General features: G+C 41.7%; 1 protein-coding gene across 1 annotated transcript in view; it reads right to left on the bottom strand.

Moving 5' to 3' along the window:
- ABCB11 (ATP binding cassette subfamily B member 11) overlaps positions 1 to 12781 on the bottom strand; it is a 404070-nt gene that overhangs the window by 131214 nt on the left and 260075 nt on the right. The window contains exon 19 of the mRNA XM_086948098.1: positions 218 to 350. Within this exon, the coding sequence (XP_086804224.1) occupies positions 218 to 350 (133 nt within the window). The remainder of the gene's footprint in view (positions 1 to 217; positions 351 to 12781) is intronic.

Below are 12781 nucleotides of genomic sequence, written 5' to 3'. Positions count from 1 at the left end.
GGAACAGAAAGTAAACAGTTCTGTAGTATTCCCCAAGATTGGATCAAGCCATCAGCCCTTTTACCTTCCTGCAGGGGCAAAGTATGTGACATCACTTCCGGTCACGTCTTCTTTCCAGAAATATATTCATTCAGACATCCAGGGCATGTTTGTAATATTGTGTGTGTTGTTGGCTACAACAACAAACAAGCAAATATAAATTATGAATGTGGCTGACCTTTTTATTGTCTGGATCTTCCCCATAGTTTATTGTAGGAGGGACCGCATCAGCATATTCAAGGCCGCCAGCTAACTGAGGCCCCGGAACACGAGCAGACAACTGAGATTTGGATCGCTGCCGGAGTGAAGCTCTGGATATAGAGAATAAAGAGGGAAAATTGTAAAACAGTAAGAGAATCTCACGAATTAAATATTTATTTTGATTATAGACAATCAAAAATATTAGTGCTTTTAATAAAAACATGTATAAACACTTGTCTTTGGGAAATATGCCCAAAGGTATTATCCATCATAGACGTAGTTTTGTGGTAAATATTAAATGATAAAGGAAATTTTGCAGCACTGCTTATTGATATTCACTGAATATACCATGAACTGAAATTATGAGTACGAATTATAAGCATGAGTGCTGCGTTTCAAATATGACTGGGAAATAAGGGCCAGATGTACAAAGCATTTTTGCAGCTGTAAACGGCCCAATTTGCAGAATCAGGACATTTGTGACTGCGCAAATGCTGTTTCAAATGTACAAAATGCAATTTGGAAACATGTTACTGAATCACAATTAGTGTTAACGATTTGTTATTTGGATGGGGCGTGTTTAGGGCACCCGTTCCAAATACCGAATTAATATGGTACGTATTACTGTTTTGCATCCAAATTCCGGTCGCAAAGCAGCAATACTTTACCACCAGCTGAAAACCCATTCCCCTTTGAGAATGTTAAAATATTATTTTTCAAGAGGAGTTAGTAGTCCCACGGACTACTGCCTACTCTTAAAATATGAACTTCAAAGTTTTATTTTTTTTTATTTTTAAAAGCATCCAGTTTTCTTTTAAGGAAAACGAGCTGTATTTAAAAAAAGAGTTTGCTTTATTAAAAAGCAATCACAGACATGGTAGTCTGCTGGCCTTAGCAGGTCACTTTTCGTGTGATGGCTGCGATTCCTAATGGGTTGCATATTGCAACCTACCTCATTATATGCATGATTAAAGTTGATTTGTTTTTTACCATCAGGTATTGCGATTTCCTAATGTGATTCAGTAAAAATTCGGTAAGAATCATATTAGGAAATCGTAATTCTAGATTTTTGTACATCTGGCTCTAAATCTATTAATACCATGCTTATGTGGTTCTCCATCTTCTCTGCAAGTGAAATGTGGCATGAAGCCTTGCTACAAAAAGTCAAAAGTCAAATTTAAGATATCAGAAGTAAATAAAAATTGAAGAAGAATAGAATCTGAATATTGAGTGGTCACAATATCATGACCAGAATAACAAAACCGAAAACATCGACTGGTAGATATTACAGATATTCTATTCTTAGCTCCATGTATGTATATACATACCTTGACAACATATATATATTTAAGGTGCACAGATATGGAATTAAAAACAGCAAATATTTGCCTCCCTCTGTGCATGATACTTTGGGTGTCGAATGTTTTGGGTATGATATTGTGACTTCTTGATATTCCTATCTACAATGTATTAAATCTAAAGGCAACTAGTGAGGATATGATAATATGGACCACTGTTCCTATTGAGGGTCCACTAATACTTATTAAGGCTGGGAAAGGTGGGCTTGCCTAATAATAAGTTAGAAGGGTCAGGGTGTACTGTCCATCATGAAAACAAAGATGTGAACAAGTTCGGATAGGAAGGTGGGATGTGCATGTTACTAGTCTGTGAGCAAGTGAGATGTACCTTTGCTGGCCACCAACTGCTAGTTGCTAGTCTGCAGGGAGAGTCACCAACAATGATCCCTCCAGTTTGCTCAATCAGCCGATAACTCTCAAATTTCCTCTCTCATTATTCAGATGTTTCAGTTTACCTCAAAGTCTATTTCCCATTGTCAAACTGTCAGATATTGAATTATTTGTGAGAGGGTGACCTCAACTAACCGAATAAATACAATCTTGTTAAAAAAATTAGGGGGCATATTACCAAGCAATAGCGATAATTATCGCTATTGCTTGGTTGGAGACAAAAATTTACCGCTGCGCTGCGGCGATTTTTACCGCAAATAAACCTTGGTATTACCAAGGTTTATCGCAAATGTGATAAAAATCGCCGCAATGCATGAATATCGCTGAAAAGTCCGCGATATTCATGCATTACCGAGCTAATGCTCTTAGCCATGTTATCCACCTCGCATTGGATAACATGGCTAAGAACTGCTCAGGGCAGGTGTTAGTTTTTGGAGATAGCGATGTTAGCGACTGTTTTCAGTCGCTAACATCTTGGCACGCCCACTTTGCATATCATTAGTGATAAATATTACTGACATGCAAAGTGGGGCCCAAGATGGTCGCTATCTCCTACTAGCTGTCTCTAACTGGTGTTAGCGACAGCTAGGTAATAGGAAGATAATTTTATCTCCGCTTTCTTGGCTTTTAAAGCCAAAAAAAGGGGGGGATAAACCCCCTTGATAATATGCCCCTCATTTTCTAAAGAATTTCTGCTTAGTCCCTTGGGGCTTGGCATAAACAGTATCCAAACCCCAGGGAAGTGTACTTTAATTACAATTAGTACCAATAATTCCAAAGTCCAGAAAACATGATAATAAAATTCCCAAAGCGACTCAGAAAATCGGATACGAATTTAAAAAGTAAAAAGACATCAAAAGATTTAAATTGGACACAGCAAATATGTATATACAAGTTTTAAAGTAAAAAAAAGTTCTAGAAAAAGTAAAGAGCGAAGCAAAAGTTACAATTCACGATTGACCAGGACTCATGTGCAGTTTCAGGCAGAATGTGATGAGCAGAAGTTGGGTACACAAGAAAGGCCATCCCTGTTAAAGCTTTACCTTGTGAATTAGGGTCAGGTTCAGGATCTGGTTTGTAACTTGGTGGATGGGTCTTCCTCCGCCAAGGTGACGGAGAAAATTACTGTATTGCCCTGGCAGAGGTCCCAATGACTACATTTTGAAATGTCTGTCGGCCCGCCAGAGATTTCAAGCATTGATAAGATCCACTGTCAAAATGATTCCTGCCAATGTATTGTAACTTTTTGGTACATTTTGCAGTTATCACTGCCCTTACTTCCAGGGTTTTCACGGTGGTAACAGACAGTAGAAACTGACCTGTATGTCCGCCAATCCAAATTAGGTAGTCGGTCAACTTTCGGCAGGCCTTAATTCGTCGGGCAGTCAGAGGGACATAACCATGGCAGAGATAGAGCAGTATCTGCCGTCATTACACCAAAGGGCCTCCCGCATTAAAATCGGAAGGGCGGACCATTATGTTGGTGGAAAGGGTACTCTATCACCTGTGCAATAGAGTACCCTTTCAACCAACATATAAATCTTAATACCAGGCAGATGTAGCACCATCTCTCAGGGTAGCAGAGGGCTTAACATCCACAGATGGACTATTTACAGATGACCACCAGCCCAGTGATCATCTTTGCATGCTGATGGGAACATGCTGTCACAGTAGTTACTTTAAGATACAAAAAGGTTGGTGGGTGGACGCCAACAGTTTTGATGGCCATCCACCAAATCTTTAAAACATTTTTGCTTTTCAAAACCATTATCAAAGCAGGAGTTTGTTTTTTAGAAACAAAAAAACGAATGATCCCCCTATCAATGGGGTTCCACACCCTGGGAGATCTCCCGCAGGGTGAAGGGTTATTCTAATTTGTGTTCCTTACTGTCAAGTTTTACTAGGTGTGACAGAGAGAAAAAAAAGTATCACGCTGTCTCCTCTAAATAAGATTGGTGTTGTGATGGCATTACTCTGATGGCTCATACTCTGTAAGGCCAGCAGAGGTAGTTTTTCGATTGAATGAGCCAATAGGGCTCCAATAATGGAAAGCTAATTGTCCATCTGTCTCTACAAGGGGTGAGTGAGCTGTTGATCCGCTACTCCGGGCTTGCATGTGCAACGGAGCAGCCTATCCACCAAACCGTATATCAATCCCCTAAGGCTAGATGTAGGTAAATCAGATTTACCGATTCATAAATACCGAATTTTACCGATTCGGTATTCATGAATCGGTAAATCTGATGTAGGTAATTATTCGGTAACAAATATCGTTTCGGTAGGATTCGGTATTTACCAAATCGGTAATTACCGAATCGGTATTTGCCATTGATTCCATTGAGCCCATATGTAATCAATGGCAAATACCGATTCGGTAATTACCAATTCGGTAAAAATACCGAATTGCCAAGGGGGACAGGGTGTCACTTTGACACCCTGTTTCACCCCTGTTTCTGGCTAGTGTGCCATGTGACACACATACCTGCCCTTAGGGCAGGTATGTGTGACACATGGCACAGGTGTACATGCACAGATGTGCATGTACACAGGAATTCATTATTTACCACCCAATAGTATTGGGTGGTAAATAACTAATTCTTAAGGGCCTGTGGCACTGTTTACTGTGCCACCTACATATTGATTTACAGAATCGGTAAATTTACAGATTCGTTTTTTTTACCGATTCTGTAAATTTACCGAATCGGTAAATTTACCGATTCTGTAAATCAAAGGCCCCCTACATTACAAAACCCAAATACCGGTCGGAAATGGCCGAAATCTGCCGTTACCGACCGGTATTTGGTCTCCTACATCTGGCCCTTAGTCTCTTTTCCATAAGTCATAATCATCCAGCAGGGCAAGTTCGAAGGCTGAAGCCAGAGAGGGTCCCTCAAAAACACATATGTCATCATTGAGCTGCTGCTGAAGCCACTGTGTTTGGTGGAAAATTCTCCAAGCTAGACAAAGGTAGATTTCATAGTCACTAATGTTGCTTTGTCATTGGGATGGATTCACTGCCTCGCCCAGGCATAGGTTTAACCTTAAGAGTTTCTGGTTCTCCTCCAGAGGTGAAATAAATGAGTAGGGGCCAGATGTAGAGTTTGGCATGCAGGGTACTCTGTTGTGATGAAGTAGCCTGCCCACCAATCCCTTTGTCTATCTGCTTCATTTAGATATAGGCAGACCTTAAGTATTCCATTGAGTGAGCCCCTCTAGCTCTGTTGATGAAATATTTTCTCCAACAGATCAATGGGGTAGGAGCTATCGGAGGAAGAACATTACACTGGTCGCCCTATTTATGGTGGATGAAGTTATACCCTTTTTCTTGTCCGTCATTATGAAGAAAAATCTGGTGATGAGGGAGAGGAAAAAGGCAATAACTCCCATGATGTGGAGGTCATTAGTTTTTTGCTTTTTAAAAACGTACTTCCACAATGCGAGTTGTTTTTTTAAACAAACAAAATGTCAATAGTTTGGTGTACAGCTGTCAAAACAGATGGCAGCCATACGTCAACCCTTTTGTACATTAAAAGGAACCACCAAGACGACTCTTATCTCTAATTTGAGGGCAGAGTACCCTTAATGAGGGTTGTAATGTCCGCTGCCATTCAGATGGACACTTCTCCAGCATCCAAACTTTAAAACAGGCCCCGTTTTTCCACCAGCCAGGAAAGTTCATCCAGGTTGCTATGCCGTAAGTCTCTCTACAGACAGAGCGCCTGCAGGGTCCAGTCCTCAGCAGTCAGTTGGACCTTACTGGAGTCAGGAGTCTTTCTGATTTTTGTATCTGTGCATGCTGACAGAGAGTTAGCCAAATAACCCAGCGGGAATGGGTGAGCCCACGCCTCGGGGACGAGCATTTAAAAGCGTTCACCACGCGATATTTGTATGCAGAAGGGATCCAGCACTCACCAGGCGCTAGAGTTTGAAAAGCACTGGGGCGCACTAGCAAGGTGCATACAGGCAGGCCAGCACGAGGGTTGCTCAGAGCAGAGTGGCAGTCCTTATCTCAGGGCAGCACATCAATACTATAGAGTGATCCACTCCCACGGCGGTTCCTCTTGGCAGTCCAGCTGCCTTCCAGTTACAAGTCCACACAGTGTCTAAACTCTTGGGGTCACAGCCCCTGTAACTATTGTGTAAAAATCTTTGTTCGGGCGGCACTTCACACACTTTTCAGAAGTGCACAACACCCCTATTAACATCTCAAGCCCTGGCCCTAGATACACTACAGGGGGATGGAGACAGCATTGTGAAAGTAAAATTGATACTTGTATAGCGCACTACTCACCCCCAAGGGTCTCAAGGCGCTTGTACGAATACCGCTGTGGAACCCATCCTGGCCTTCCCTGTGAGGCGTCCACTCCTGGGCACCCCCAATTGGAGGCCAGGCATCCTTAGCGTTGTGGGGGCCGTTGTGGAGATTAAGCAAGCTATTGCCCAGAGTTGCAGAGTGGGACTCCATGATTGGAATAGGCACCGAGGCGAGAATTATCAGGTCCGTGGAATTTTTTTAGCCCAAGATTCGCCGAGGCGGGGAATTGAACCCTGGTCCCGGGCCAGACCTCTGCATCAGGGTCTGCCGCTCCAACCATTGAGCCACACTTATCCACAAAGTCAAGTCAGGCAATGCCCTATTCAAGTGCAGGTGTAATTCCTCCCACCACTCTAAATTCAGACCAGGCCTATTCAGGTGCCAAGGACACTCCCCCGCCACTCTAAATTAAGACCAAGCCCATTCAGGTGCCGGGGAAACTCTGCCCACCACTCCAATGCAGCGAAGGTCTATTCAGCCCAGCACTGAGTCACCCAGGAGAGGCAGGACACACCTCAACCCCCCTTGTGACTGTCTAGAGTGAATGCACATCCCCTTCACCTGTCAGTCTAAACCAGATCGTGAATACACAACCAGGCAGGGCACAAAGAATCATACGCACACAGAAACTGGCATTTGTAAAATAGTAATAATGAATCCGCTTTCCCCAATAAGCAGGATGTATTACTACTATTCCAAACATAACAGACATGGCCACACTCCCCCCTTCATATCAGAAATTACCACTGAAATACACATCAAGAAATTCTCAACGCAACCTATGTGATGGCAGCCTCACAGCAATGATAAGCCAAATAGGCTGTTTGTCACCATCAGGACATGCCAAACAGTTAAGGCACATGCACTAACTTTTACCTACACAGCACCCAGCCCATAGGCCTAGCTAGAGCCTACCTTAGGGGTGACTTATATGTAGTAAAAGGGGAGTGTAAGACATAGCAACCACTTTAGATGACATGTTACTGCAGCAGGCCCTGCAGTGGCAGAGGCCTGAGACAGGTTTGAAAGGCCACTTCAGTGGGTGGTGCAAGCAGTGCTGCAGGCCCACTAGTAGAATTTAATTTAAAAGCCCTGGGTACATGGGATACCACTGTACAAGGGGCTTACAGGTAAATTACATATGCCAACCAGGAGTCGACCTATCTTACCAAGTTTACAAGAGAGAGCACATGCACTTTAGCACTGATCAGTAGTGGTAAAGTGCCCAGAGTCATAAAACCAACAAAAACAGGTCAATAAAAATACAGGAGGAAAGAGAAATGTTCTTGGATGACCCTCCAAAAAGGGCCAGGTCCAACACCCATTGACTTTAATATCTGGAGCTTGGACAAATTCCTTTGAGTGTCTGATTACATTACTCAATGAAAAATGTAAGGTGTATTTGCAATATATAAATAACTACACTAATTGACCTAGACCCATAGAACTCATTTTTTATATGTTAGGAGTGCTCCGCTATTCCTTGGTTTTTCCTTATGGCCTCTTTCTGGAAGGAATAAACAGCACACCAGGAGAGTCATTAACAGTCATATGATGCTGGACACGGACACAGAAAGGTACATTTAGTTTAGGCAGAAAAATGCAAACTTTCTAAAAGTAGCATTTTCTGAATAGTAACTTTAAAGCCTACTTTGCCATTAAAAAGGATTGTGCCTTACAGTTCAAATGAGTGGAAAAAGTACTTCTCTATCTGCTCCAAACAGATGTTATCACTTATTAGGTGTAATAAGGTACCCCAGTCTATGCTAGCCATACTGCATTGAAAATTGACTTAAAGACCGGGGGAGTATTTCACTGCAAGGACATGTAAAAGGTATGTATACATGTCCTAATTTTTTAATATCATGCACCCTGCCATATGAGCTGTTGCCGCCTACATTAGGGGTGACTTAGAAGTATTAAAAAGGAAAGTTTTGCCAGCCAAATGGCAGTTTAAAACTTCACTACAGGTTGCTGCAGCAGACCTAAGACATGTTTTGAAAGGCTACTTTAGCGGGTGGTACAATAAGGGTTGCTTCCCACTAGTAACATTTAACTTTCAGACACTGGACACAAGTGGTACCATTTACTAGGAACTTACATTTAATTTACAGACCCTGGATACAGGTAGTATCATTTACTAGGAACTTACAAGTGAGTAGTCCAATGTTACCATGTTTAAAGAAGAGAGCACAAACACTTAAACAGTGGTTAGCAGTAATAAAGTGCACAACATAGTTCTTCAATGGCAACAAAAACGAATTCAGCAAAACAGGAGAAGTGAATGCAAAGCTTTTTGGGGAATCCCACCCCAAGGATGTCGGGTCTAACAGTTCTGCAAAAGGAGGTAAGAGTAGGGTGATAAAATAGACTTGATTGGGTGTGAAAAGTTATTTGATCGCTGGCTAACACGCAGGATAAAACTCTCACCTCACCACCATTTCATTAGAATATTCCTGGACCTTTGAAGACTAGACCTGAAGAAATAAGACCCTGATGGAAGAAAAGGACTAAAGGAATACTGGCTCCTACTGGTACTCATGGACTGACGTTGTTCTTTTTTTACCTTTTGGCCTTTTTCTTTTCTTCTTTACTTTTCACTTAATGCTCACTAGGTGGTATGGAGGTCACATGGCAATGAATACAATACACCAAGTAATGCAACAAAATGGTTTTTACCATTTTTTATTATTTTGAATAAAGAATTGTTTTTATCAATTTTCTCTTCTTTCTATTTATCTCTGATCAGCCTTGAAATAGTCTTAAGCAGGGACGAAACACGTGCCTGCTGAAACCATTTCTGAAGCATCTCTATCAACACATCTGTTGTTACCATTGAAAATCGTAATTATAGCCATGATATTGTTTGTATTTTTGTGATATCAGGATCAAGTGAAAATACCATTGACTTTAATATTTGGAGCTTTGACGGATTCTTTTGAGTGTTCGGCTACATTGCTCAATGAAAAATGTTTTGTGTATTTAAAATATATAAATAATTACCCTAATTGATCTCGCACCATACCATTAATATTTCATATATGTTTGGAGTGCTCCGCTATTCCTTGTTGTGTTCGTGCCTGAGCTGGTAACTTGTTTCTCTAGTCCAGATAAACACATCACAGCAACGGGTGTGTTCTAGTGTTTAGAGCACCGTTGTTAGTTCACTCATCCTGTACTGCTCTAAAGAGAGGGATGTGCGACTGCTGTACCAGTGTTGCCTCTTTGCATTTGGGGACAAAATGACCTTGGGTGTGAGGAAGTGTGTTGTCTTCCTGGGCAGGATAGCCTGGGGAGTTGTACTCAGCCCTTCCTGAGCTTCAAATGATAGCCTGGGGACTGTCCCCGGCCCCTTCTTGACTTATGAAAAGGCCTGTCCTATCAGTGGCAAATGCAACCCACACCTGGGCCTGTCAGCCCTTTAACTTTCTTACATAGATTGGAGCCAAATCAAGGAAAGAGGAAAGTAATGATCAGAACCAGTTTAGGGTAAGGCAAAGGGAGTGTCACTCACAAACATGTTGGCACTGGGTATAAACGTCGCACCCTCAGAACTACTCATCAGAGAACTCCTGGACATATGGAAACTCAGAATAAGAGCTACAATGATGTCTGCACCCCGAACGAAGCCTGTACCTCCTTCCCTTGACCCCAGGTCCCCAAAGTCACTTGAAGGGTCAGTTTGGTGACCTCCTGTTTGAGCAGCAGAGACACAGCAAGCTTCCAGAAGCCTTCCCTGCAACTGTCCAGCTGACAAGCACCAACTGGCCCTGCCTTGGCTCTCTTCTGGAATGAGTCCTGACCTCCAAGAGGAGCCCCCCAGATCCTGGACCCTTGGCCTGTGTCAGAGTGTACTCCTTTAACCTTAAACCTGCAAGAACTGGACTCTTCATGTCGAAACAAACAATCTCAGGTCTTTTAAAAAATGGTAGCAAACTTCACAGAGGCTCATGTAGGACACCAATGCGACCTTCCCAACACAGATTCCAGACTTCACCCACACATTTTCCACTAACACGAAGCTCCAACGAGCAATCAGCTCTTCACACCAACAAAAAATGCCTGTGGTCCACCCTCAGCGCGTAGTTCCTAATGAGGCTCCTCGAATGGAACAGGACTAAATTTTTACCTGAGAAAAACCTTGTCCTTGTACTCGACCCATGCTCCATCATGGGCAACCTGAAGTTTTGACCTGGTCCACTCTGATCAAATAAACTGCGATTGATGTTTGTGTTTCTTGACGCCACTTACTTTTACTTAAAACTTTAAGAAGTCATATCTCCAGTTTTACTTATTGAATTTTTTTAGTTTTGGTGTCAGTTTATGTATTAAAATGTACACTATTTTTCTAAATTAGTTTGGAATGTTTCTTGTGTTGCATTTTCATGTTATTACTGTTTGAGTGCTGCAAAAATACTTAACACATTGCTTCTAAGTTAAGCCTGAGTGTCTTGTGAACAAGTTACCATAAAGTTAAGCAGAGGTTTATTTAGTGATTTTTCTGGCTCGCCCTGACAAGGACTGGGTTTATTATTTGAGTAGGTCTCTCACCCATCTCAACTAATAACATCACAATAATTTGAAGCTCAAAAAAGTGTATTGTTTATGCAGATGAGGGACACCTAGCAGCTCAGAACTGTTACATCAATGGCAGAACATACAAGAGGTTTAAAGTGCTTGTGTCCCTGTATTAGCCTACTATACTATCTTATAGCGGAAGGATCTGAGAGGTTACAGCCGCACTATAATCCAATTCTATCTATGCATGTGACTTAAAATAGAGAATCTGTTGAGAGAGAATTCCCGAAAGGCCACTGGTGCCCCCATATTGTGGTGCCTGTACCTTAAAGTATTTTCAAAATATTTTAGCAGACTCATCTAGTACCTCTGGGGATTGGGAGTAAGCAGGACAGTGGCAGTGCTTGTTGTCAGAGCTGCCACAAAAGACCCACCCGTCTGGTGAGTGTATTAACACTGCTGTCTGTATGCTACTAAAAGTGAAAGACCAATAAAGTTTGTTAAAAAAAAAGACCCATCAGTCTGTTCGTTGCACAATGGGAGTTTGCACTGCTCATGTCCATGCTGTATCTGTGACGTGTTAGTGAAACTTGACAAAAGTCTTTTCAGTGGGCAGTTTTGTTTCATATAGAGCCACACATTAGGAATGGTGTCAAAGAAAGAAAGAAATATAACAGACTACTACAAAGGTATGAATTGATTCTTTGTACATTTTCAATTACGTTTCTTGAAATGCCAAGCTCCTATTGGATTGTTTCTGCCATATGCAAGGAAAATGGAATCACGCAGCAGCAGAGGGACAAATTATGTGTCAGGTTTCACTAAAATATGCGGCACGAAAAGGCAAGTTAAGCAGCATATTGTGGCAAGTACTTTGAGTTTTTTCAATTGCTAACATTGTCTGGGACAACGTGTCACCTTATAAATACCATTTTAACACCCAAATACCGAAATAAAACACTGAAAGGTGGCCTCTCAACCTTTGCAAAGGCATTCTACCTTGCCACAACAACTGGTGCTTCAATTTTGGTCACTTTTTGATCTATTTGAGTAAGAAATCTTTTTTTCTGGCTAAAATATGCAAATGATGTAGTAGGTGATGGATTATGTGGTAAATCTGGCAACTCTAAATTAATGCAGAAAATGACATGGCTACAGAATCGCATAATTTTTAGGGGCCCTGGTAATATATGCCATATCTTAAGTACTGTAGGATGGAAGCTTATGGACCCATTTTGAGACAATGGGAGTGTCAGGGGTACCCCTGTTTTTTATTTACATGGGCACGATAACAGTCATGCCAACAGACTTCATACCTCTTCCCAGGCACTTCAGGTAGCCCAAGGCATTGATGTTTTTCATAATGTTAAACAACTAGTCTCAGAAAGCAAGGTTGCAGATGAATCATTAAAGACACAGCACATATGATGTTTTTGCTGCTTGTAAATGGCCATAAACTACCTTGTGTTGGACTGCCACTCCCACAGCCCACTCCTCTGGGACTGGGTCTAAAGCAAGGGCTACATCCCAGTTTTACCAGCTCGATTCATCACAGCCGTTGTCACTTCCTCATCTCAACCTAGCTATTGCATGTCACGGCTAACCTTTCAGGTCACAGAACCAGATGTTTGCACAGTGGCCTGATCCAATGCTCAACTAAAGTTATATTTTGGAATTTCCCTAAAAGTTAGAAACTATAGGAGACATGAACAGTTCAGTTCAGTCAGAAACCTTAGGTCTCTGTGTTCCTATAACTGTAAGGCAACAGAAAGAGAAAGGACACATCATTATTTTACACTAATGACTTACTAATAATGTTTAAACAGTGATTTTATCTCATTAGAATGGTATTAACACTAGATTAGGATCCAGACATGATCTGAAATCATACAAGCACAGTTTGTACTTGACTTAATAACATGTATCCATAGACATAAGGACCTTCAATTACGCAGCATGT

This window comes from Lissotriton vulgaris, unplaced genomic scaffold (genome assembly GCF_964263255.1).
Source record: "Lissotriton vulgaris unplaced genomic scaffold, aLisVul1.2 SCAFFOLD_1578, whole genome shotgun sequence".
NCBI classification, from domain to species: Eukaryota; Metazoa; Chordata; class Amphibia; order Caudata; family Salamandridae; genus Lissotriton; species Lissotriton vulgaris.
The sequence above is the reverse complement of the archived record's forward strand: the minus strand, read 5'-3'. Positions and strand labels throughout refer to the sequence as shown.